Source organism: Myotis lucifugus, unplaced genomic scaffold, assembly GCF_000147115.1.
Source record: "Myotis lucifugus unplaced genomic scaffold, Myoluc2.0 scaffold_8, whole genome shotgun sequence".
Classification (NCBI taxonomy): domain Eukaryota; kingdom Metazoa; phylum Chordata; class Mammalia; order Chiroptera; family Vespertilionidae; genus Myotis; species Myotis lucifugus.
In genome coordinates this window covers 13,112,940-13,140,442 of record NW_005871056.1, presented here as the reverse complement: position 1 = coordinate 13,140,442, position 27,503 = coordinate 13,112,940, and the positions used below count along the sequence as shown (strand labels likewise).

The 27,503-nt window shown below is 40.2% G+C and overlaps 2 protein-coding genes across 8 annotated transcripts in view; one reads left to right on the top strand and one right to left on the bottom strand.

Annotated features, from left to right (window-relative positions):
• Nucleotides 1-7,511, top strand: part of MKRN2 (makorin ring finger protein 2) — a 42,268-nt gene extending 34,757 nt beyond the window's left edge. The window contains exon 9 of the transcript XR_002828000.1: nt 7,355-7,511. The gene's annotated coding sequence lies outside the window, so the exon portion shown is untranslated. The remainder of the gene's footprint in view (nt 1-7,354) is intronic.
• Nucleotides 1-27,503, bottom strand: part of RAF1 (Raf-1 proto-oncogene, serine/threonine kinase) — a 75,215-nt gene that overhangs the window by 5,257 nt on the left and 42,455 nt on the right. For 4 of the 7 annotated variants that reach the window (XM_006083822.3, XM_023749642.1, XM_023749641.1 and 1 more), the window contains exons 2-11: nt 22,903-23,135; nt 18,158-18,270; nt 15,777-15,879; nt 15,326-15,483; nt 13,996-14,094; nt 11,027-11,180; nt 7,796-7,823; nt 7,562-7,689; nt 7,094-7,211; nt 316-400 (exon numbers count right to left, since the gene is read on the bottom strand). In XM_006083822.3, the coding sequence (XP_006083884.1) occupies nt 316-400; nt 7,094-7,211; nt 7,562-7,689; nt 7,796-7,823; nt 11,027-11,180; nt 13,996-14,094; nt 15,326-15,483; nt 15,777-15,879; nt 18,158-18,270; nt 22,903-23,109 (1,193 nt within the window). In that variant the 5' untranslated portion in view covers nt 23,110-23,135. Of the gene's footprint in view, nt 1-315; nt 401-7,093; nt 7,212-7,561; nt 7,690-7,795; nt 7,824-11,026; nt 11,181-13,995; nt 14,095-15,325; nt 15,484-15,776; nt 15,880-18,157; nt 18,271-22,902; nt 23,136-27,503 lie in introns of those variants that run through there. The other 3 variants (XM_023749644.1, XM_023749645.1, XM_023749646.1) reach the window with 3 other exon arrangements.

Here is a 27,503-nt window from a genome sequence, read left to right as displayed (position 1 = left end):
AAAACTCAAGAAACAGAACCTGGGCTACTGAGTATAGTGTGCCCAGAGACCTAAAGCAATGGAGGGGTTCTGCTCATTCTATAGGTTTGACAACCACATAAGCGGGAAGGAAACCTTCCATTCCCTTTCACTTGAAAGGGAGGAGTTTGAACCACAGGCCTCCACAGTGAACTCTCACTAACCACCAGTCCCAGCCATAGACCCTCAGAGACAGGGCTACACTATGTAGGCCCACTTACTCCGTGGTTTGTGTACCACCACCAGTCCCCACCCTTGCCACTCCAGGGGGGCCAGACAGGCCAGCTTTCTACTCACCGCAGGACAGCCACCTCATTCCTGAAGGCCTGAAACTGCTCTGGTGTGGGGTCAACAACCTTTAGGATCTTTACTGCAACGTCTCCTGCAAATTAGTTTGTAGTCAGTATAATCAGTTGAATGATCTTACTGTATTTTTCATAGACCCTAGTTTTGAGATACAGTGAATCACTTATTCAAAAATCATATACCTAGAAAGATGGAATATGCAAAATTCTAAATTATTCAAGTGGCTGAAAAAAAAGTTACATAGGTTACACTGGGCTACTATCCTTTAAATACCACCCCCACAAGCCCTGGCCGATTTGGCTCAGTGGATAGAGCATTGGCCTGCAGACTGAAGGGTCCTGGGATCAATTCTGGTCAAGGACACATGCCCAGGTTGCAGGCTCAATCCCCAGTGGGGAGCCTGCAGGAGGCAGCCGATCAATGATTCTCTTTCGTCATTGATGTTTCTCTCTCCCTTCCTCTCTGAAATCAATAAAAATATATTCATACATACATACATACCACCCCACAGGGTTGAACAGACTTGGTTTAAACTATTCCTAGGAAGCCTGGCTTCCTGAGGTAAGGGCATGTGTGACAGGTCACACAACCTGGGCCTGTGAGGATATCAGTGGGTGGACATGAATGGCCCAGCAGATACTGAATCTTTGGGGCCAGAAGCTGGTGCTAGGAAGGAGGCCATTTAGCAAGCAGTTGTTAAACTTAGCAGCCACATTTCAATGAGACCTCAGATGGTCCATTGTACAAATTCAAAGATATATATTGAAATTAAGCTCCTTTGCTTTCAATACCATTAAACAGCATTCCTAACGATTAATAGCGATTGCTTACTATATCCTTCCTGGCACGGTGTGTGTTTTCGCAGGCATTATTTCATTTAATCCTCACAGTTGCCTTATGACATACATACTGTTATCCTCATTTTACAGAAAAAGTTTATAGCCACTAATCAAAGTGCTGGAATCAAGATAAGATAGAACTCCCAGTCCGACTCCAATGGCTACTTCTAACTATAATACTATCAAGTTACTGTTAATCATTATCAATCACTGTGAGCCTCTTTCTATTACCTTAGAAATATCCATGGATTATTTCTACTTTATATGTGCTACCAATTTAGAAGCCAATTTCAAAAATGCTTTTATGTTATATTTATCATAGAAATTATACTAAGTTACTTGAAGCCCTATTAGGACCTCGGATTTTCATGGCAAATGAATTTACTAACACAGCCTTCTGGTGATCGAATAAAATAGGAGTCAGTTGAATGGCACCTTGGAAGTGATAGTTCCTCCACTTATCAAGCACATCATATCCTTGCAACCTCTGTTGGAGCATTCCTTACTTCACTTTTGGGGAGCACCAACTGGTAGATAGTTCTTGCGACAGGTCCCAACTGTTGCACTGTGATCTCTGGTTTTATCAACTAAAGTCCCCACTTAACAACAGCCTCCACACAGGCTTTCATCCAATTCACTGGCACAAGTGTTTCCCAAGGGGCCGGGGCTGCCTGTGAAGTTGCTGCTGACCTGGGATGGGAGGTGCACACTATATTCAGAGCTGCCTTCTATCTAGGAAGATGGAGCTAGTAAACCAGGAAGCCCCAACCTCAAGTTCCTTATGACTGAGTAGGATTAGCATAACTGCTCATCTTGGAGCATTTGAGCCAAGAAAGGTGTGAGGAACAGGTAAGGTAAGGAGGGGAGGGGTGAGAGAAATATGAGCTGTGTTCAGAAAACTCTAGCATGGGATTTGGGCACCTGCAGGATAGGAGAGAAGCCAGGAAGGAGTCTGCTACAAGAGCCCAGGTAAGATGCAGGCACAGTAGTGGCATGGGAATAGAAAGGAGGGGGTGGAGGCAAGAAGCCCTATGAAGGTAAAATGATCCATGTGGCAGCCAACTGAGTGGCAGGGCTAGGAGATGGCAGTGCTGCTGGCCCAGGCACTGGGCAGAGCTTTAAAGGGACAGGCCAGGGTGGGGTGCAGGAAGAAGGCTTGGGGAGATGCTGTATTGTTCCTCAGGACTTCCCTAGTTCATGAGCCCTTCCCTTTTTTACAGCTTTCCTCCAGACATGCTCCAGTTGCCACTAAACTCATCCCCAGTGGCACCAATTTTAGACCTAATCTGTAATGCAACCTTAGAGCTCAGAGGATTCACTGGGAGCCAAAGCTTGCTCACAGTGACTCACTTTCCTGGTAGTCAGCTGATCATCCTTCACCTCTAGCCTCCATTTTTTGGAAGAGTTAACAGGGATAATTAAAAGTTCTTATTTTCTTTGTTCCATCATCACAGCCCATTCAAATCCACCCATCTCTCTAAATTCTATTATCCAAAGATACATCACAACTCTGTGTGAGACCCACAATACCTGAGTCTTCATGCAAGTCATCAAACAGGGTCAAAGACAGTCCTATGGCCCCCACAGGGATGCATCTGCCGGCCAGCTTACAGTGAACAGTTACAATAACGAGACTCTATATGACCCCACTTCATTTACGTGTAAATATTCTAAGAATTTCCATGATAGGCAGTCAGTCTGCTAGGGACAATGGACAAGCATAGGAAAACGGAGTTCAACTCATATAAAGAACAGTTTTCCAGCCCTAACCGGTTTGGCTCAGTGGATAGAGCGTCGGCCTGCAGACTCAAGGGTCCTGGGTTCGATTCCGGTCAAGGGCATGTACGTTGGCTGTGGGCACATCCCCAGTGGGGGGCGTGCAGGAGGCAGCTGATCGATGTTTCTCTCTCATCGATGTTTCTGACTCTCTGTCCCTCTCCCTTCCTCTCTGTAAAGAATCAATAAAATATATTTTTTTAAAAAAGAAAAAAACAAAACAGTTTTCCACTTGGTAGGAACTGCCTAGAGTTGGAATGATTTCTCATGGGATTCTACAACCTCCATCCTCAGACCCCACTCCTATTAGCCTTTCCCCTCATTTACTCTACTGAAGCCATCAAGGCCAGGTGAGTGGCCCACTTTGCACCTGCTGCTGCTGCTTTCCCAGGTACCTGCACCACCCTCAGGCTTCATACAAATGCCATTTCCTCAGCAGACTCCTTCCCTACCAATCTACAAAAACTGAACTGGGCCTGCCACTCCATACATGCTTTCCTCCATTTTTCTGCTTAGCACTTATAATACACTATATACTTTTCTTGGTTATTGTCCTCATCAGAATATAAACTCCATTAAGAGAAAGAATTTTTATCTGTTTTGTTCACTGCTTCATTCCTAAGCCCCTAGAAGAATGCTTGGTATTAGAAGAATGCTCAGGAAGCATTGCAAAGGAATGAATTCTAAGATGCAACTGTAAGCTGTCTGGCTGAGGCTCTGGAGTGGAAGTGGGGACAGCCTCTGGTGGGTATACTGAGGACTTAGCTGTTCGCAGCCCAGGTTCAGAATCAGTTTCTGGCAGGTAAGTCAGGACTCAGTGCCCAGCCTAAGGCCCCTAGGCCTTGCCTGGCCCCAAGTCTGTAGAATTAGGTCCCGGCTCAAATAGACTGCTCTCCAAACTATCCAAATACCTTTACAGCTGGCAATCTTCCAACATCTAAAGGATGGTACTTTATCACATTAGCAAGTAATATGAATGACAAAGGTAGTCAGCCTTTTTATGGAGGTTAGCTATATGAAGTAGTTAACCAGAACTTCTTACTTTCCCTTAATAGTAAAGTCAGAAGCAAATATAGTACAAATAAGTTAAGACCTGTTTCTATAGGTTGTGTTTTTAATGGGATGTTGATATCTCATTCGTCATTGGAGAAGAAGAGCTGTTATCATTGGTAAATTTGGAATGTTTTTAACCTTTTTAAACACCAATTCATTTCCCCATTGGGATTGTCTAAAACTTATACACACTCCCTGATTTCTAGAACAGAATAGAACCAACACCATTCCTCCTCTTCTTATTGACTCAGTGAAAGTTATAAACTTCAGCGTTAGGCTGAGATGGGGATCCCCAGACAAGGGTTATACCAGACTGCTTGCCTCACACTAAGTGGCCTAAGACGGTTCTCCAGTTGAGAGATCTACTTGAGGGTTTTGCTGCCTTCTTCTCATGCTGTCAGTGATGGTCCCTGCCATCAGTCTACAGCCTCTATTGCTATCTTCATTCCCTTAAATGTGTTGTTTGTATTGAGCAGAGACTAACAAATCAGACCCCGAACTTATGCTTAAGAGGAGGCTCTGTACTTGAACCCCAGGGCCTCTTTACATAAAGTAAGTGAACTTTTAGTTCATGGATCCGAGGTCTCCATCTCAGCTGCTTTGAGACCCTTCTGTTTACTTTCACACCTGCTAGGCAGAATAAAAAATTTTCAAAAATCATCAAAATAGCTCTCACTAATAAATTGAATAAAATAATGTATACAGGAACTAGGAAAACAGTAACAAAGGGAGTGGCAGGGAGAGTACAGCACAAAACACTCAATCTAGAAATTATGGTTTCCTTGATCCATTTTTCTTCTTTATTCAGAGATCATGGCTCGATTTTTGAGAGGCTGACTTTTCAGACTTTAAAAAACTAGAATTTTATCGATCAGACTGTCAAACCTCAGAGGGAAGGTAGGGGAGGGTGGGGGTAAGGGGGAGAGATCAACCAAAGGACTTGTATGCATGCATATAGGCCTAACCACTGGACACAGACAATAGGGGGGTGAGGGCATGAGTGGGGGGTTTGGGGAGGGTAATGGGGGGATGAGGACGTAATACCTTAATAAAGAAATTTAAAAAATAATAAAAAATACAACTAGAATCTTAAAAGCATTAGACATTATCTACCTTCTAACAGACTTTATGGCAGTAACACTATAACAAATACATCTTATCACAGTCTAAAAGCTCACATGATTGAGAAAAAACACAAGCTCATAAGCAGTACTGTGGCAAATCTAACTAATCTTTAAAAATTATGTGCTCAATCAGGACACTTAAATTGGGGCACAATTTACACTGCATCTATTGGCTTTTAGCAGATGCTTTAAAAAAATGTGGCATAAAAATGATTCAATGCTCCTAATGGAAGCATTAAAGCAATAGTCACTGCTCTAACTCCTGCAATTACTCTCAGCCTTGTCTCAGGTACAAGCACCTCTCTCCTTTCCTAAGGGGTCACTTAGACATTTGGGACATCCATCTGGATAATATTCTGCCAGAGTGTAATTTCTCAGAGACCCACAGGCAGGCCACTAGTATATTACACAGAATTTTCCAAGGAAAAGGAATCATCCTACATGTAATTTACAAACGTTCACTCCTGTGCCAGTCCCTTAAAGGAGAAATCTGTCAGATGATTAGTTACAAGTGGCAAACTCATATTCGTGAACTTAAGGTTCAAGTAATATTGGAGGTGTTTCTTGGTTTTCAAAACCTTGAATTTTAATGCTCCATTCACGTGATGCTCTTAACCTCTCTCAATCTTTGCCCATTTACAAATAAAGATAATATGGGAGCATCCAAAGTAGAAATATAGGCATGTAGGCACTTTAGGTGTTTTTACTTTTTGTTTGCTTGCTTTGGTTTTTTTTTCTTTTTAAAAATCTGAATTTATAAGAGATGTCTATTTAGTAGCGTTTTAAAAGGCAATACTTCTTATGATGTTAACATCCTAAAGCCAGAGTCATTAAAAACCTAACAGAAAATGCCAAGTATTTAGTTGCCAAATACACAAGCTGTGGCTACAGACATTGCAATAGTACATTTCCTTCCAAGAGAAAAAAGTGTTTCCATTAGAATAAGAATACTAACAACTCCACAGATTCAAGAAGTAAGCCTTTGAAAGCTTCCCTATTTGATTGGGATTCCCACAGCCAATCCTAGGGCAGAGCAAAGAGAAGCTGTTGCAGGAGGCTCCTGGCTCTCCTGTGCCCAGCTGTTTGACCAGGGGCATGATGGTTCCGCTCTCAGGACCTGTTTTCTTACATGTAAAATCTCTAAGGTGCTTTCCAGCTTTAAGTTTCTAGAATACATGCTCCCCTCATAGCAGCAGATTCTTACTCATTTAAGAAGCTTCAAAGCATGTCCCTCATGCAGCCTGTATTTAATCCCATGTAATAAAAGCCTAATATGCAAATTGACCAAACAGCAGAATGACCAGTTGCTATGACACGCACTGACCACCAGGGGGGTAGATGCCCAATGCAGGAGCTGCCTCCTGCCCACAGGCCCCAGGCCTGCCAAGGCGGGTGCCAGTGGGGGCCCCTCGATCGCTCGACCGGTCGCCCTACAGATTGGCCCTGATCGCCACACAGGCCTAGGGACCCTACCTGTGCACGAATTTCATGCACTAGGCCTCTAGTCAGTTTATAAGAAGATTCCCTGACGTTTAGGGCTCACCTCTTGTTCACCAATTTCTAATTATCCTGACAACTTTATACCAATTACAGCATTGTGGAGTCTAAAATGAATGCTATGAAATATCACTGAAATATTAAACTCAATCTTCAGATGTAATCCAGTATCCCTAGGCAGCGGTTCTCAACCTGTGGGTCGCGACCATCGGAAAACACATATAGCATATCAGATATTTACATTACGATTCACAACAGTAGCAAAATTAGTTATGAAGTAGGAACAAAAATAATTTTATGGTTGGGAGTCACCACAACATGAGGAACTGTATTAAAGGGTCGCGGCATTAGGAAGGTTGAGAACCACTGCTCCTAGAGAGCGCTGCTGTGAGCTACAGAGCTTGCTGAATCCTATCCCCCTCCTATGCTCTCTGTACTGAAACTTGACTTCACCCCTTGAAGTAAAGGCCCCAAACTTACCATGCCACTTGCCCTTATAAACAGTTCCAAAGGAGCCTGATCCAATCCGAGTGGAGAGCATCACTTCACTGGCTTCTATTTCCCAGTAATAACTTGAATCTCTCTGTCCACGAGGCCTCTGAAACAATCAGATATTAAATACATTCCATGGAATGGTAAAGGTCTATTTAACAAGGGTTTCAAAGAAAAGATCAACTCCATCTATTCTCATACGTTTTAAAGATAAACATATTAACTATAATTCCAATTTTTATTTTTCAGAAAATACCATCTTAGTTGCACCCTCCCTTACAACAAACCAGTAAGTTTTCCTAATGCAAGCATACCAAAAATGGCACTGACATTTATAAAAGAATTCATCAAATGTTTTTTTTTAGAGTCCCCTGCCTCCCAAAATTAAAAGCATTCTCATTTCTAAGTTTTTCTTACTGAACCCTAACCTGCAGGAGATACTTTGGCCATACTCACAATTTTGTTTTTCTCCTGGGTCCCAGATCCTGGTGCCCGCTCTCTCTGTGCTGGCACAGGGGTTTTGGGCTGTGACCAGCCCGTTGGGCTCAGATTGTTGGGGCTGCTGGACAAGGCTGAAGGTGAGGCTTAATAGACAAGATAAACAGAATCCACACATGGATAAGCCAAAAGAAGATACACAACATTAAGAGCAAAAACCCATTACTATTTGCTAAGACTTTGGACAAGTACCTGATTCACTGTGACTTCGGATTGCATCCTGAAACAGAAAAGGAAAGCTGGTCAATTTCTGCACTAGAAAAGATGTTCTCTGGGGAAGACGGAGGGGAGGATTTGCAAGAACAAAGTAGAGGACAAAATCTCTAAAATACAGTCTAATTATACACTTTCCTTCAATTAAATTCACCAAATGTCACTGGCTAATACTTCTGAGATTGTTATCAAATATTAGGAGGACTGATGCTAATTTTTCATATATGATGAAAACCAAATTATCTCAGAAGAAGGCAATGCACACAGCAAACATACACTTTAAGGAAGGCTAGCAAAGGTACTATCAGCTAAGATCTTTCCAATGCTTGGGGATCTTGCTCCCGTAAGGCAACAAAAACAGTGGGGAGTCAGTGGCAAGCTCACTCTTACTCCTCTAGGAGTTCATTAGGGCACATTGGCCAGAAGCTGGATTTGATATGAGTGAGCCATGACTTTATCACTTTATCCAAGCCTAAAAATCATGGAAAGATGAAAGGATCATAATCTCCTAGTCCAATACTTACATTTTACATATAAGAAAACAGTGTAGAGAGGAGGGGAGTTATGGGGGGAAAAAGAGGAACAAATGTAATAATCTGAACAATAAAGATTTAATTTAAAAAAAAAAGAAAGAAAACAGTGTAACAGGTCAAAAGACCTGGCCAGGGTCACACTGCCAGTAGGTGGCAGAACTAAAACAAGAAACCTTCACGAGGGATCTCAGCTCATTCACCACAAAATGCTCTTCAGACTCTATGGGCAAGCTCTGAAATTAGTTACTCTCTATGTGGGTAAGACGTCAAATGCTATCTGTAGAATTTATCACAAACTGGGTGAAAGTTAAATCACAAGGCCCTCCACAAGACCTAAGTACTCAATTTATATATCCTCACTTAAGAGTATATAAATAGTAACAATATAAAACCACTTGGCCCCCACATCCTGAAAAAGGGTGTTTTTCTGGGAAATCCTATCCTCTTTGTTTTCTCTGTGTCACCATAGTTAAGGTAAGATACTTTTTTTCACACAACTATTACTGGAATGCTGCCACTCCGTAACATCTTCACAACATTTAAAGAAAAATTATAAACCAAGTTGCCCTTCCTGGCCTTTGGCAGCCCCACCAAAGCATCTTCACAGTTCACCAATAAAGCCTGGATCTGGGGTCCCACACCTGGCAAGTCTTCAAGAATCACCTAGAGAGGTGTTTAATGTCACAGATTCCCATGCCCACTAGGACTGAGTAAGCATGTTTGGGAGAGCAGGTGGGAAGTCCAGGAATTTGTGTGGTTTTAAGTACAACAGGATGGCTGCCAGGAGGGAAAAATATTGGCCAAAAATAAACCTGAATTTTATTAAATACGCAGCAGCTACAGCTTTATTATCCAACTAATCTATTACTTGTTTTTAGTTAAAGCATGGCACAATGTATTTTATTGACCAGGATTATATTCCCATGCACTAGGATTTTTTCTTAATGTCACAGTAATTTTCTTCCTTATATCTATTCTATTTTATTTTATTCTGTACTAATATCTACAGTTGGATTGATTTATCCTAAAAGGGACCTTTCAAACATCTTGGAATCTAAATATTAAAGCAAGAATGTATACTTTAAGAATGCTGAATCATATGTGATAAAAACAAATTAAAATTTGCTGTCTCATGTTTCTCTCTCCCTCTCCCTTCCTCTCTCTCTAAAATCAATAAAAACATATCCTCAGGTGAGGATTAAATAAATAAAGTACAGAGAGGATTAAGCACAATGGCAGTGCTGGTTATTTTATAGTAAAAATTAAAAAATTTTCACTTTTAATGTTTCCTTTAAATAGAGTATTTACACAGGAACAAGTCATATAGAAAAAATAAGTAACTGATATATTACCATATGATTAACAGGGCTAATTATGATAAGAAATAGAAATAAAATTCATAGCTTCTATACACATGACCTCCTCACAATAATCCTGTAATACTCGAAGTGTGTCCCTCCTGACAAATGACAACTATAGACCCCATATCAGAAGCCAAGTTTTTTGTTGAGTTCCTGCCACCTCTGATTGGTAGGACACGTGATTTGAGGGCTGAGTGAGGTAAGCTGCGCCTGAAGTGGCAGGTATCCCTGAGGTTCTTCAAGGAACAAATCATGATGTAGAGAGAGCATAGTTATCTCTGATAAGTTTTAACAAAGGATTTTCAAGGCATATCAACCAAACTGACACATTTGGTTTTTAAACAAGGTATAAATAGAATAGTGGTGCTGTACCAACCAAATAAATCTAGCTAGCATTGGTCTTGGATTGGAAATGATTTAAAAAAATTTTAATGCCCTCAGCTTCAAAATCACACTTGAGAAACTAATTTCACCTGTCAGCAATACCACAGACAGTATTTTTTTTACTCGTATGTGCTCTATTTCCAAAAAAAGAAAAAGAACATGAAAGCAAGTCTGACAATAAATATAAAATTTAACTTAGTGATTGTTTTCTTTCTGACAGTCTACTGTCTTGACAGTCTTAGCAATCCTGTTAATTGACAAGAAAGCAAAGGCATAAAGAAGAATACCTACTCTTCCCCTCAAACAAAATCCTCTGGACCACGCCCTGGGAGAAGCATTCAGGCTGTTATTCTAGTCCAAAGCAATGAGAAATAAAGAAGAATGAAGAACAAAGGAAGTAGTTTTAAGTGTATTCAGTTGTTATTAAAGATGAACTAGAAAGCAAACCAAACAAATAGAACATACCAAAAGCCAAGAAAAGAAAAGGCAGTTTGAAAGCACTAGCTGGGCACTTTTACATCTCCCTAAATACCTGCTTATTAAAATCCTGACCACCCTTTGATTTCTAAATTAAAACATTTAAAGTCTTTCAGAGTTTGTAGTTCTCCATCACTATTATTTTCTTTCCCACACCAAAATGAAACTACTTATGTAGCTTATTCACTAGCTCACTGAAATCCTATTCAAATCTAACATGGAAAAAACGAATTCAAGTGTTAACATTTCTTCAGGAAATTTTAGTTCTCCACTTGAATGATATACCATCCAAATTACTCAGCCAATCTAAAGATGTAGTGGATAAAAAAGAAATTTAAAAAGTTCAAAGATCTGAGAAAGTGCTTATCAGATTTGAAACCCAACTCTCTGGCACAACAGTCAACCCCACCCGAACTGACTGATTCCCATCACCGCCCACAGGGCCCTATTATTACCTCAATCATCCTGCTGTCCACAGGTAGGGTAGTGCTGACCATGTGGACATTAGGTGTGGATGTCGACCTCTGCCTCTGCGAGAGGGAACCTTCAGAGGAGGGGCTGGAGGTGTTGAATGTAAAGGCGTGGGGCGTGGAGTATCTATGCTGGGAACTAGGTGAGGAGAAGAAAGACAATTCCATGATTGACATGCATGCCTCCCCACTGGAAAAGTCATTCAACTACCTACTTTATTAAGATCCTTGGGACACCCTAGCAGGTGTAGCTCATTGGTTGGGCATCATCCCGTGCACTGAAAGGTTGTCTGTTCAATCCCTGTCGGCACTTGACAGAGTTGCAGGCTTGATGCCTGAGTTGTGGGCTCAATCCTCAGTAGGGAGGAGGGTGCAGGAGGCAGTTGATCAATGTTGTGCTCTCACATTGGTAAGTTCCTCTCTATCTCCCTCTCCCTTCCTCTCTCTAAAAAATCAATACACATTATTTAAAAAAAGAAAAAGGAAAAAAGATACTCTGTGGTAAACCCTACTTGTACTACATTACAACCTTTTACAAAATGTTCTTTTCTTTGAATATGCATCATTTAAAATTTTTCCTCTGTGTAGATGCTTTTGCATGCAAATTTTTGAAAAGGAAGTAATACATGCTCTTGGAATTCATGTGAAAAGAACAACATCTAGAGCAGTGGTTCTCAACCTTCCTAATGTCGCAACCCTTTAATACAAGGGTATGTTGTGGTGACCCCCAATTTCATTGTTACAAATTGAACATAATTAAAGCATAGTGATTAATCACAAAAACAATATGTAATTACATATGTGTTTTCCGATGGTCTTAGGCGACCCTGTGAAAGGGTCGTTTGACCCCCAAAGGGGTCGCGACCCACAGGTTGAGAACCGCTGATCTAGAGAATACTCCAAATTTGTAGACCATCTCTGGAAAAGAGCAGATTAGCATTGCCAACCTAAGCTAGCTAGAACTTGCCCAGTTTAATTTAGAAACTAAATCAGAGAATTTTAAGGAAAATTATTTAATGGTTAGACCTGCTGAGCACATCTACAAAAAGGCCAGCATTTTATCTACTGTGTATCCTCTCCTTCCATAACCAACTCACAAAGTCTGTTAATATGAGTTCCATTTTTTATTTATTTATTTTTTATCCTCACCTGAGGATATTTTCCCATTGATTTTTAGAGAGGGGAAGAGAGAGGAAAAGATAGAAAGAAATATTGATGTGAGAGAAACACATCGATTGGCTGCCTCCTGCACAAGCCCCGACCAGGGAGGACCTGCAATCGAGGTACATACCCCTGACCAGAATTGAAACCGGGAGCTTTGGTCCACAGGCCGACACTCTACCTACTGAGCCAAACCAACTAGGGCGTGAATTCCATTTTTAGGTTGCAATATCTATGAATTGATCACTGGCCTCTTGCAGCCAATGCTACTCCCCCACCAGCCAGACTGGAAACACACATTAAATATAACATTTTCACTATTTGCTCTAAAGATGTTTTGTTCAGATTCAAATAACCCCATGCATGAATTCAAGGGATAAAAGGCTAGTTTTTCTAGTGGAAATTGTTCTATTGCCTTGAAAAATTGCCTTCGAAGGTAATTCAATGTTTATAACCTCAGAGGCCTGGTTTCTTCTGTGAAATCTTCAGAAGCAAGTACAGTTTTTTTGGACAGACTTGCTTTTCAAATTATCAAGAAAAACAAAATCATACACAAATATATATCCAGACACTATTTCGATACAAATCTCTTGTTCTAAGATATGCTACTTTTAACAATTCTATGGTGGTTTCATAAAGGCCATTAAATATTATACGATCATATACACATTAAAGTCAGACTTTTTACAAAGAGGAAGCTATTACTTTAGGTTTCAAATTCACAACACTAAGCAAGATGTAAAGTCAACAAACGCTCATTTTAAAGGTGGAAAACAGTAAAGAAAAAGTATGTTCAAAATCACAGGTACATAACAAAGGGTATTTACATAAAAATACCACCAAAAAGTGGATTTTTAACCTTTGCTGACAAGGTTTTGTCTGCATGTTTCAATTATCCCTGTGAATTTCAATTTAACTGCAGAAAAGAAACACTATTAAAGTAGAATGTCTTGGCACTGAGATTACAAAGCAGAAAATTTAATGTTAGCATCCCTTTAAAAAATGAAAATTGTATCAAAAGTATGTTGTTTCAGGAGTCTTTGTATTTACAATATTCATGCAAATTTGTGAACAAGCTTTCATTTTGATCAAACTGATCATCTACATTTTTGTAATAAAACTGAAGACTCAAAAAATATATATGTAATTAGATTCTTTTTAAAGATAGCAGTCTATTAAATACCATGGTCTTAGCAATGCAAGGCCATAATAAGTTCAGTAATTGAGCACTGAGCTATGAACCAGACGGTCACAGTTCGATTCCTGGTAAGGGCCCATGCCCAAGTTGCAGACTCAATCCCCAGTAGGGGGTGTGCAGGAGGCAGCCGATCAATGATTCTCTCTCATCATTGATGTTTCTATCTCCCTCTTCCTTCCTCTCTGAAATCAATAAAAATATATTAAAATAAGAAAAAAGCTTTTAAAAAAGTTTTGTTTTTATTACATCATTTTACATAGTTTTGGGACCCTCCCCCTGAGGCTCACCTCACTACATACTGAAGGCAGCAAAAATCTCAAGGTTTTTAAAATATGATGAGATATTAAGGGGCATACATGATAACAGAAGAAACCTCTAGTAAGAGTCACTTTCCAGAATGTAAGAACCACAGGACCACAAAAAGAAAGTTCTACATTTTTCTCTAACACCAATAAAACAGCAAAGGGTTTATAGAGAGAGGAGAGAATGCAAAAAAGCCCCCAAAAAACCTTTTCTTTTATATTCAGGATGCAATCCCACCTCTCAAGTCCCCATTATAACTTAAAAAAAAAAAGCTATAGTAAAAAAAATTTACCTAACAGGCATCCGGGAAACAGACTCTCGCATCCGACGCATTGTCAAAGAAGGCAGTGCTGGGACCCCACTATCACCAAGAGTGGAATTTGGAAACAATCTAAATGAAATCAGAGAAAGACTAGTTTATAGACTTGCAGTTATTTTATAGTCAGCCTGACTTCCTTGCAAATTAAAGCTCCTCAAACTGAACTTTTCCTATTCACATTTTCTTTGATCATTTTAGGCTACCCAGAGTAAAGAGACCATCAACCCAAATGATTGGGTTTGAATAACCACAAATTGTGAACAATATTGACCTGCCAATGAACATGCAGGCTCTACGTGTTTCTAGGAAATACTGGCCCAATGTCCAACTATGTGCTCCAGTAAGGCACATTATAACATAAATCATGTAGAGCTTTTCTGGAAACATTCTGTCTCAGAAACACATAGATGAAAAGACTGAAATATAAAGAGTAAGTCACATTCAGCACCAAAAGTCATAAATAAGAGAAGTGGTAGTGAGATGAGCACTTATGCTCAGCAATTTCACATTACCTCAGGTAATCCTCACAAGAACACTGCCAGGAAGGTAATAACCTCCCCCCCCCCCCCCAGATAAGTGAATCAAGGGGCTCAGAGGTGGTTATAGTTATTGACAACATCAAAATTTTGACCCATGTCTGCTGGACTCCAAAGCTTGTGCCATTTATCCTATACAAGGTCTCTGTAAAAGCAACATGTCACTACCACAAAAGTAAAAAAGATGTTCCCATTATGGTTTAATGATAACACTCCCTTAGTTTATCCCTCAAAAAAGGATAAGACTTTGACTTTTCATATTCCTATATTAACAGTTTTAAAAAGCACTTTGGAATATGTACCTTTAACTTAAACCTTACTAAAAGATACTTCTTCCATATGATATACATTTTGATAACTGGTTTATCTCCTGAGGGATACAAATGTCTTTTAAGGTTTTAGATTCAAATAATTTCAAAACTGTTTCTCCAGTTTGAGGTGAAGATGGTGTCTATTAGTGAACTACTAGGTGACACTGTCGTTTTGGTTCCTGTATCCCTTTGTTCTTTGCATTACTGAATCATGGTATCTCAATCTCTCTATGACGGATTAACAGCCCTACCTGCTCATTTTAGAGAGTTACGCTGCACTAAAACTCACTGGTTTCAGATATGTCATGTTTCTAAAGTAGATGGTTTCCAGATCACGATAATTCATTTACCAAGTCCAAATCCCTGACTTGTCAGTCAAATATACAATTAGCATCCTCAAGTGATGTTATACATCCCCACTCTCTTATATTATGTTAATAAAGAATAATGCCTTACAAGAGTTGTCTGACATTACTCCAGTCCACACACATAGTAGGTACTTTGGTGCTACAATGCTCGTGAAATTTGTAGCCACAAGTCTGACATCGAAATCCATTTAGCAAAAACTTCTGACACATGTCACAGAAGGCAAGCTTCAGGAAGGTCTTCCGAGCCTGGAGCGACAAGAACACGTGTAAATTATGCTGAATAAATGAAAGGTGACAAAAGACAAAATAATTTCTTTCTTGACCCCCAAGAGATTTCATAAATAAAGAATCGTACTTCCAACATTTGTAATATTCATACCTAGAAATTAAAGTATATCTGTGACTAATGAAGCCTAAACTGCCTTAATGTAAAACAATGGCATAATTAAAGCTTTAGATATATGCTTATTACCTTGGAGAAATTCCCGCTAGCCAAAACACTCAATATGCCACAAAGAGAGAAGAGATCGGCAACTTACAAAGTTGTGTGTTGTGAGAGGAACATGATCCAGGAAGTCTACTTGAAGTTCTTCTCCAATCAAGGAGGCAGCATCAGTATTCCAATCTAAACGTGCTTTTTTACTAAAGAGGATTTAAAAAAACCATACAAAAGGAAAATATTTAAACAAGGTGAGAGCTCTATTATTATTGGAATCCAGGTTGGTTGGTTCACACAATGAAATACAGCAATCTCTAGCCAAAACCGGTTTGGCTCAGTGGATAGAGCGTCAGCCTGCGGACTGAAAGGTCCCAGGTTCGATTCCGGTCAAGGGCATGTACCTGGGTTGCGGGCACATCCCCAGTAGGAGATGTGCAGGAGGCGGCTGATCGATGTTTCTCTCCCATCGATGTTTCTAACTCTCTATCTCTCTCCCTTCCTCTCTGTAAAAAATCAATAAAATATATTAAAAAAAAAAAAAAGAAATATAGCAATCTCATAATGTAAATATGCAATAAATTGGACTTTGTGATATTAAATCCTATTAAAAATCCTAAAGAACCTATAAAACAGGTTATAAATACTGCTACAGTGGTAATATTTAATCTTCACTTGCTTACTTCAATCTAGAAGATAAATAGAAAGGAATCACAAATGAAATGCACTTTTCTATTAATAAACAATAGGCTCAAGTCTGTAGTTTGAAGACTCTATAAATATAAGCTGACAGCTGACTTGACTGTCTTAATATTTATTCTGAGACCACTCTTTCGGTGCCTAGAGTATACAAGACAGAAAAATCGATACACTGAAGTAAAATGTAATGCCCAGCTCCTTTCTCATGTCTTGTCTAGTTAATTAGGCCCATCATCCTGAATGATGAATACTCTCAGGTAGGGAGAGAACACCACCATTCAAACCTTTGTTTACCAGAAGACTATTCCAGCTTTTTTTCTTTGTTTTTGTTTCCAATAGTAAATCATCAATCCCTTAATATAATTCCTTATACAAGGTCTGGGAACTCCTGTTTTGCCCTAAAGAAAAAAGAGGGCAGCCCTATTTTCCAATCAGTCTTCAGGTGCTGTCTATCCAAGAAATAATGTAGGGTAGTTCTAAATCAATGCAGCCTCAGATGGGACTGGAATGGACCAAGCTCCTCCTTATCTCAGAATCTCTCTAACCTTTTTTCTTATATGACAGGTTTATTTCTCACAGTTTTGGAGGCTAGAAGTCTTAAGATCAGGGTGCCAGAAAGGTTAGGTTCTGGTAAGAGCCCTCTTCCTGGCTTGAAGGTAGCTGCCTTTGCACTGTATCCTCACACAGGTAGAATCTCTAGTCTTTAAGGAGCACTATAGATTGGCTTGGGGACCAACCTGGGCTACACCCAAATAAAGATGACATCTGCTTTGAAGATTTGCACCACCTCCTAAGCTAAGAGAAATAGCATAAATAGAGGAATTTATGCTCACCTCTTTGAGTAGACTCATTTCTGGGCCATACTCTCAAACTGGGGAACTCCCTCAAATATTACAAATGTTAACCGAAGCTCAATAACAGAACTAGGACTTTGCAATAAGGTAAAGATAAGGTTATTTATCCACATTTTTGGGGTACGGTAACAGATAATGGGTGATTATAAGTGGCTCTGATATGCTGGTATATTATTCCTAGCCTCAGAAGGGTTGCTTCTTTTGTGCCACTGAATCTTCCTTGAAGCAGAAATTCTTCTGCATCTTTTAGCCCTGTATCAAACTATAGGGATTCAGTAAACTTAACTGAATAAAAATAAATGAGTGAATTACAAGAGAGTCAATCTCTTGGGAATAGCATTCTTTATCTATAAACAATAATGCAACACTTTGTGAGTACCTAATGTGTGCAGTGCATTACTGCAAACACAAAAAAACTTTGCTCTCAAAAAATCTGACATTACTGTTTCCATCTATGGAAGCATCAAACATGCATTTTATTTTTCAATGCAATGTGTGTTCTTTTTTAAATATATTTTTATTGATTTCAGAGAGGAAGGGAGAGGGAGAGAAAAACATCAATGATGAGAGAGAATCATTGACTGGCTGCCTCCTGCACACCCCCTACTGGGGATCAAGCCCGCAACCCGGCCATGTGTAGTATCCCTAGCCTCGGAGGGGATGCTTCGATCAGAATCGAACCTGGGACCCTTCAGTCCACAGGCTGATGCTCTATCCACTGAGCCAAACCAGCTAGGGCTCAACGCAATGTTTTTAAGCAATAATTTCAAGCTCTTAGTATTTTATTTTTCTGAATTGTCTCTTTATAAACAAGGATATACAAATATACAATATTTTACAGGAAGCTAGTATATTGTTTTAAAAATGGAAAACAGTTATTATTTGAAGATCCTTACTAGCATGAAGAAGGGAGCTAATTTTGAGTTCTTACCCTTTGTGTTCGTGGAGAAGTCTGAACACTGCGCAGCACTCTGGTTGCAGGCCCCTCACCTTGAGTGCTTTCATAAGGCAGTCATGCAAGCTCATTCCATTTCGTACATTGACCTACAAACAAAGGACCATCTTTAGGACCAACACAGGCTGCACACCCTTGGAAAAACGAGCACAGAAATAAATGCACCAGTCTGTAAGGGTGCATGTAGAAAGATATTTATAGCAGCATTGCTTATAATGGTGTACACACACACACACAGAATGTCTAGCAATAGGTGAGCACTTGAATAAAATACAGAACATCTGTGTATGTCACATTATGCCCCTACTACATTGCTCATAATGACCTGGAGGGAGGGGTGTCCATGATATGTTAACTGGGGGGGAAATGTTTTTGTGAATAATACAAAGAGTAAGGTATTTAAAGGGTGGAGAACATATATATATATCTGTGTGAAAAGATATACACCTAGCTGTTAAGATCGAGAGTGAGTGGTTGGAAAGGATAAAATAATAAACTTTCCCTTTACACATATCTAATTTGTCTGACTCACTGAAATGTACATGTAAGCATAAACATCCACCAGAAAGAAAAATAAGCCAATCTGATCTATAAACAAACGAATCTTCCTGATCAAAAATTTGTATTTCAAACTATTTTCAACCAAATAGTTGATCTTCGTAAAAAAAAAATTTCCATCTTGCCCTGGTGAGGTGGCTCAGTTGGTTGGAGCGTCATCCTGTGCACCAAGGGGTTGCAGGTTCGATTTCCGACTGGGGCACAGATCTAGGTTGCAGGTTCAATTCCTGGTCACGTAGGGGAGGCAACCAATTGATGGTTCTCACATCAATGTTTCTCTCTCTCTCTCTCTCTCTCTCTCTCTCTCTCTCTCTCTTTCAAGTAAATTAAAACATATTTTTGGATGAGGATTTTCAAAAAAATTCCCATCTCATTTGCACTTCACACTAGTGAGGGCAAGCAGGAAATAAAAGGGATAGATTCTGCCCTGCTGTAAGGACAAACGCCACAGCTAGTTTAAATAAATGTGCACAACATTCCACGTAGCCTCAGCATTTATGCCTCTCCACAGTCCCCTGTTCCCAATCCTTAAAAGTTAGGCACTCAGAGGCCTAGTAGAATGTGTGAATGTCCACGGTGCTAATAAGGGCAGCTATATAAAAATTTCAACTAAAATCTTAAAGGGTTTTTATACAAGCTATATACTTTATTTTTAAAGCCAATAAAGTTGACACAACGTAAGGCAACTAGAGTCAGTATGGCCAGTAAGGAGAGCAGAATGTAATAGCAGTATTTGTGAACTGCCCACAGTGGAGCTCCCCGACTAGGTGAAATAGTAACAGATGCCAGTGGCTGACCCAGCCCCTTCCCAGAGGAACGTGAGTGTATTTTGTATCTATTATAAAGGTTTAAAATATTTTAAAACATTCATTTAAAATGTTACATAACAAGTTTATTTTAAAGGTTTCTTGAAGCAGTGATACTCTTAAAAAGATCACACTAACTTCCAGCTTTTCAGGAAAAAAAACCCAAACAAGTGAAATAATAATGAGCTGAGCCCTGACCACTGTGGTTCAGTCGGTTGGAGCATAGTCCTGTACAAACGAAAGGTTGAGGGTTCAATTCCCATTCACAGCACATACCCAGGTTGTGGGTTCGATCCCCAGTAGGAGGGAATGTATAGGAGGTGACCAATCGATGTTTTACTCTCATATCTCTCCCTCTCTTTTTCTCTCTCTCCCTCCCTCCCCCCCTCCTCCCCCACCTCTCTCTCATTCATTAAAGCATGTCCTCTGGTGAGGATTGAAGGGGGGGGGGGGGGAGAGGACAAAATAATAAAATAAATATAATGAGCTGAACTATGAAGATAAGAACAGCAAGAATGAGGACAACAAAGAGTGATAAACACATCCTAAGAGTATCATACATGACCTGTATCAAACACTGTGGAGCAGTGCTTTGAAAGCTGTAAAGTGATACCTGTATTATATCATTAATCTTCATTAAAATTAACAGTCTCCAAGAGTTAGACAGTTCTTTAAATATCTTCTAATCCAGTGGGGTTCTCAAATGTAGCTGCCACTGGAATCATACAAGGGGCTTGTGAAATATAGATTCCTAGCCTCTCCCCTTCCAAACACAAGGATTGTGATTCAATTAATCTTGAATGAAGCCCAGGAATCTCTATTTTAACCTGCTTTGTCAGGTGATTCTAACTGTAAATAACAGTCCTCGCTATGGGCCAATTACTCATCCAACAATAAGCAGCCGCAGCAGTTGTCAGAGAGAGACATGTTTACAAAACAAATGACAAAAAAAAACTTCAGAACATAAGCAACTACTACTTTATTACTTCTAAAATTATTTAAATCAGATACACATCTTCTCTATCATTCTCTCTACAACTCCCCTTAGATACATGTTGAAACTGGTTACAACTGACTAATTTCTGGAGCCCACTAAGTAATGATGAGAGTTGTTTCGGGTTCCAGCAGTGAAGCAACCTGGGGCTAATTAGAAACAGCTGACTGATGGTGTTGGCCAGCAAGCAACTCCTTTCTTCTTCAGCGTTCCCCTAAGCTGGGAGCCTGGTGAAAGAAGCTGGTTCTTCCAGAGATAGAGGGTCCATCTCGAGTCAAAGAAATAGGAGAAACTAACTTTCTCTACTGAACCTTCTCTTGAGCTGTAGGAGAAATCAAGTTTCCAAATCACTGGTTCCCAACTACCAGTTGTGTTCAAATGAAGGCTGCCAAGCACTACACAGATGTAGAAAAAAACTCAAGAAATAATCATAGCTACCATTTTACTTATGAATTAGCCACTGTATTCAGCATGCCTCATTTCATAAAGGTCAGGAAACAGAGCCTCAAAATATTATGTAACCTGTCTAAATGACACAGCTAATAAAAGGCAACACAGGGATTTAAGTTTGGGCCTGCTTTCTTAAAGGTCCATACACTTAATCATTATGCCAAACTAAGTTTCCCAGCCTTCCAGGCAAACTAACAGTAGAAGGGGATAGAGAAGATAACTGCAATAACGCCCAGAAGCCGCAACAGGTGATCTTCAGCTTCCCATCACATTCATACTTCCACCTGGGCTCTCCATTTAAAGTTAGAAAATTGAAATAGTAGGTAAAAATCACTTTGCAAATGCAAGACTACTGTTGAAATATAAGGGGATTGTTACTATTTATTTTGCTAGACATTAAACTTTCATTTTTAGGAAACAAAAATAAATCAACTTTAAATGCCTTTTGAGTTCAAATGTACCTTAATGCAATACTATAACTGGGAGACTCCTTAGGTTCACAAAAGAAGTATAAAGTAATTTATTAGTAAACTGGGGAGAGTGGAACTGTTAGAACTGAGAAAACTCTGTCCTGACCTCCCAACCTCAGAATCCTGCCTCACCCTAAGTACAAAGAGTAAACACAATGCAATGATTTTACATAAAGAATGAAGAGTGGGAAAGGAGAAGGCATGGAAGTTTGAATTAAGGTTTTCAAATGTCCCATCAAGCAAAACGAGCACAACTTCATTTTTCTGTTTCAATGCGGAGGTGTTAGGATAGTAGAAAACTTTTTTGAACATTTTTTTTTTTTTAAGTTGAGGGTTGTTTTTTTTTGGTCAAAAAACTGAGTGGCAGTGTCTGTCATGCTAGATGCTAACAGAAATCTGTCACTGATACTACAAAAATAAGCTTTGCAGCATCAACTGGCTAGTGCCAGTGCTCTGGAAAAGAAGAAGATACTCTGATTTCTAAGCAACCTCCAGCTTTGTCCTGGGGCCTGTGAACTTTAACAAAATGAATTTTTCTAGGTAATTTTATTTTCTTCTAAATACTTAATTATAATATCCAAAAATATATATAAGTGAACATTTTGCTTTAATATTAAGAAGAAAATAATTTTTAATTATTAATGACTTTTAAAAATTAGCTAGAAAGGTCTAAGGGAGCTTTGAGAGTCTTTAAAATATATCCCCATAAGAACATACTATTTGCTGCCGAAACCGGTTTGGCTCAGTGGATAGAGCGTCGGCCTGCGGACTGAAAGGTCCCAGGTTCGATTCCGGTCGGGGGCGTGTACCTGGGTTGCGGGCACATCCCCAAAAATATATATAAGTGAACATTTTGCTTTAATATTAAGAAGAAAATAATTTTTAATTATTAATGACTTCCTTCCTCTCTGTAAAAAATCAATAAAATATATTTAAAAAAATAAAATAAAATAAAATAAGAACATACTATTTGCCCTGGCTGGTGGTTAGAGTGTTGGGTTCAATTCCCAGTCAAGGGCACATCCCTGGGTTACAGGTTCAATCCCCAGCCCTGGTCAGGGTGTGTATGAGAGGCAATCAATCAATGTGTGTCTCACATCATGTTTCTCTCTTTCTTCCCCTCCCTTCCACTCTCTTTAAAAAGCAATGGAAAAAATATCCTCAGTTGAGGATTAACAAAAAAGAATGTACTATTTGTTTAAATGAGGTGCAGAAAAGCAGATATACTAGGCAAGAATTATAATAGAAGAAAGGCCAAGGGTTGGGAAAAATAGGAGGTGTGGGAGGAACACAGCCATATAAAATCTGCAGCTGGAAAGCCAATTAATGAAGACCCTAAGCAACAGTGAAGATTTTGCCTGATTATAAGATGGGCGACATGATCCATAATGTTCCCTTTAGGCAGATGGACAACTAAATTTTCTCAGAGGAATGTTCACGTACCACTGTTCTTTGCTTGTTTGGCAAGAAAACACGGATAGTATTGCTTGTCTTAGAAGAGTCCATAAGTTTGCCATCATCTGATGCTCGGCGCTGATAGCCAAACTGCTGAACTATTGTGGGGGAAATGCAGCTGGGGCCATCAAACACTGCATCTTTGAATCCAAAACCATTGCTGATCGTCTTCCAGGCCCCCTGTATGTGCTCCATTGATGCAGCTTACACAACACTTAAACCTGGTTATAAGAAAACAACAACATATTATTTTTAATTATTTTATTAAATTATAATTCTAAAACATAAGCAATTAACTCAACAACAATATATAAGTTGTGAAAATCATGGTCTGTGGGCTATCTTTTTTAAGTACTTCATTTACTTATTGTTGTCTTTTTGTGGTGAGAACACAGTATGAGATGCTCTTGGCCAGGTTAAGTGCACAATAGGGACAGTGCTGTATACATCTCTACATCTTATTCATCATCTTGCTTAAGTAAAACTTTTGCCTTTGATTAGCAACACTCCATTCACCCCTTCCCCAGCCTCGGGCAAACACCATTCCATTCTGATTCTATAAATTTGACTATTTTAGAGTTTTCTTATAAGTGACTAGAGGCCCAGTGCACAAAATTCATGCACGGGTAGGGTCCCTAGCGGCTGCCGGCTGCCAGCCAGGGCCTCCCTTCATTCCACGCCGCCCCCTGGTCATAGTGAGCGATCAAACTCCCGAGGGGACACTTTGCATATTAGGCTTTTATATATATAGATGCCTTCTGCTTAAATAATCAGAAAGCTTCTATATTAGTATATTCCTATAAAATATTTCTGTTAATCCTCACCCAAGGATACTTTTTTAGAGAGAGTGGAAGCGAGGGGGAGATAGAGGGAGAGAAACATGGATGTGTGAGAGACATATCGATTGGTTGCCTCCAGCACCAGCCCTGACCAGGGCTGGGGATCAGCCTGCAACCAAGGTACGTGCCCGTGACCAAAATCAAACCCAGGACCCTTCAGTACTCAGGCCAATGCTCAAAACACTGAGCAAAACTGCAGTACCATATGTTAAACCAGGGCCTATAAAATATTTCATAGATAACTCAAAAAATTAGCAAAGTGGGAATCAAAAGATTCATCAAGGGTGAAGGATCTCCTACCCTTTGAGACAGCATGGAGGGACCTAGAGAGTATTATGCTAAGTGAAATAAACCATTCAGAGAAAGACAAGTATCACATGATCTCACTCATATGTGGAATCAAATGAACAAAATAAACTAATGAACAACATAGATCCAGAGATATAGAAGCATGGAATAGACTGAGGAATCTCAGAGGGAAGGCAGAGGTAGGTGGGGAGAGATTAACCAAAGAATTTACATGCATATATGCATAACCCATGGACACAGACAATAGTGTGGTAAAGGCCTGAGAGGTGGGATGTGGAGGGGGGTGTCAATGGGGGAAAAAGGGGGACATCTGTAATACTTTCAACAATAAAGATCAATTTAAAAAAGAAGATTCATCGAAGTTTATACCACCAGGGAACATGAGCCAAGATCTCTTGACTTTTAGTCTAATACTTTTACCATTACATTTCTCTTCTTTAGTTATTGTATATTAAGTATGTGTACACTTGAATATGAGTAATACGTTAGTAATAAGAGAAATTATTTTTAAAGTGTGAGCCAGAATTTTCTACCTTAAACTAGTGTCCCGGTGCATGGATTTATGCACATTAAAAGAAAATTAATTAGAAAAAATATTTTCATATCGCTATTTGCGTCTTGAAAATTAATTAGAAAAAATATTTTAATATCGCTATTTGCGTCTTGCTAATGAAAAGAAAATAGGATTCTACTGAGTCTCCTATCTACCTACTCTAGGACTTCTGTGGGGATCAAATGAGATGAGGCACGGGAAAACGCTTCACAAACATTTGGTTAAACTTTAAAATGTTTGCACCTGGCTATAAAGCAAGTCGGGTTCCTGAGCTGAAGAAATTCCAAGTATGCTAGTCACTAGGGATAGGAAGCCGTGTGTTGCTACGTGATATCATTACCCAGTGCCCACAGAGACCGTTTCTGGGCTGGGCTGGGCTGTGGGCAGCATTTTGCACCATGGGTTCTTGGCAGTGTTGGCTGAGATTTGGTGGGGTGTTGCTCCGGGATGGTGGCGGGGCCCGAGTGCTGGTTTGTCGGCGCCAGGTCCGTGGGTGCCGTTTATTTTTAAATGGCCAGTGCGTGTCACAGGCAGCTCCTGTGTTGAGCGTCTGCTCCATCGTGGTCAGTGTGTGTCATAGCTACTAGTCGGATGGACCGACACTTAGCCTTTTATATATAGATTATCTTATTTAAGAAACCCAAAGATTTTTAACACATTTCATACCCTCAGGCGTTTTCTCGTGTTTCTCGCGCCATCTGTTAAAGGACCGCTCACGAGTGTTCTCGTTTTTCACGCCCATGGAAAAAAGAGCGAATCTAGATACTTATGTAAATTTTGTTTGGTCCCTCTTCATAGAGGAAAATGTTTTATGCAGTACCATATGTTAAAAAGCACTAGGCACTAGGAACTTTAATTGTTTAATTGTTTTTGTAAATAAAAATGTTATAATTATTGAAAAACAACACCTAAAGTGCATTATGATGATTTAAATAACGTGCAGTTTGCCCAAAAACGTGCGGTCCCTGGCGTATGTCTTAGAGATTTAATTCATTACTTTATTTTGAAGAAAAAGTTATCTTATACTTTGGGAAGCTTATGGTGAACATGCTCCATCTCAAGATACTTGTGAACACTGGTTTAAACACTTTAAAAGTGAGGATTTCGATGTGAAAGACAAAGAACGTCCAGGTCAACCAAAAAAGTTTGAAGACCAACAATTATAAGCATTATTGAATGAAGATGCGTGTCAAACTCAAAAACAACTTACAGAAAGATTAAACGTTGCTCAGCAAACAATTTCCGATTGTTTACAAGCAATGGGAAAGATTTTAAAGGAAGGAAAATGGGTGCCACACCAACTGAACAAAAGACAAATGGAAAACCGAAAAGTCATCAGTAAAATGTTGCTTCAACGGCACGAAAGAAAGTCTTTTTTGCATCAAATTGTGACTGGCGATGAAAAGTGGATTTATTTTGAGAATCCCAAATGCACAAAATCATGGGTTGATCCAGGTCAACCATCAACATCGACTGCAAGGCCAAATTGCTTTGGAAAGAAGACAATGCTCTGTGTTTGGTGGGATCAGGAAGGTGTGGTGTATTATGAGCTTTTAAAACAGGTGAAACCGTTAATACTGATCGCTACTGACAACAAATAATCAATTTGAACCACGTTTTGATCGTGAAACGACCAGAATGTTCCAGGAGACACGGCAAAGTAATTTTGCTTCACGATAACGCACCATCACACACTTCAAAACCAGTTAAAGACATGTTACAAGATCTTGCCTGGGAAGTATTAACCCATCCGCCGTATTCACCAGACCTTGCTCCTTCAGATTACCACTTGTTCTGATCGATGGCACGCGCACTTTCTGAGCAGCACTTCAAAACGTACGAAGAAGTGGAAAATTGGGTCTCTGAATGGTTTGCCTCAAAACAAGAAAAGTTCTATTGAGACGCTATCCACAAATTACCTGAAAGATGGGGGAAATGTGTAGCTAGCGATGGAGGGCAGCACAATTATAGCCAACAGCTGTAGTTATAAGCCTGGACCTATGGTCCGAACACGTGGTCCCACGTGCCTGAGTAATGTGGGCTTGATAGAGTTCAGGTGCATGTAGTTGAGTAGGACTGAAACACAGGAGAATGTTGTAAACATCTTGGTCACGCCCTTACTTTGCCTCGTATCATCAGCTATAAAATAAAATCATGGCTGTGGGCATGGTTGCTGTCTCTCAGAGAAGCAGTGTCCCGCCAAGACCTGGCTTTCATTTTCTTGTCTGTCTTTTCTAAGCCTTTCAGCCGCCCCCACTCAGGTTCACCCTTGGCTGTACTGGTACGGCACACTTTATATAAAGATCTGTCTCCACGCTCCCAGGGCGGGTTCCTGCCTCAAACCCTGACCTTACAGGAAACAGCTCCGGAAAACAGCTCGGAGGAGGGCGCAGCTGTTGCCAAGACAACCCCTGCAGGACTGACTTCCTTCCGCTTGGTTGCGGCAGTTCAGGTCATGATGAACACCACCTATGGTTTTTATATAAGTAGACTAGAGGCCCGGTGCACAAAAATTTGTGCACTCGGGAGGGTCCCTCAGCCTGCCCTATGCCCTCTTGCAGTCTGGGACCCCTCGGAGGATGTCCACCTGCTGGCTTAGGCCCGCTCCCCGGAGGATCGGACCCAAGCTGACAGTCAGACATCCCTCTGGCAGCCCGGGAGCCCTCGGGGGATGTCCATTTGCCAGCAGGGAGCAGGCCTAAGCTGCAGTCAGACATCCTTAACGCTGCTGAGGAGGCAGGAGAGGCTCCCACCACCACCACTGTACTGGCAGCCATCAGCCTGGCTTGTGGCTGAGCAGAACTCCCCCATGTGGGAGCGCACTGACCACCAGAGGGCAGCTCCTGCATTGAGCGTCTGCCCCCTGGTGGTCAGTGTATGTCATAGTG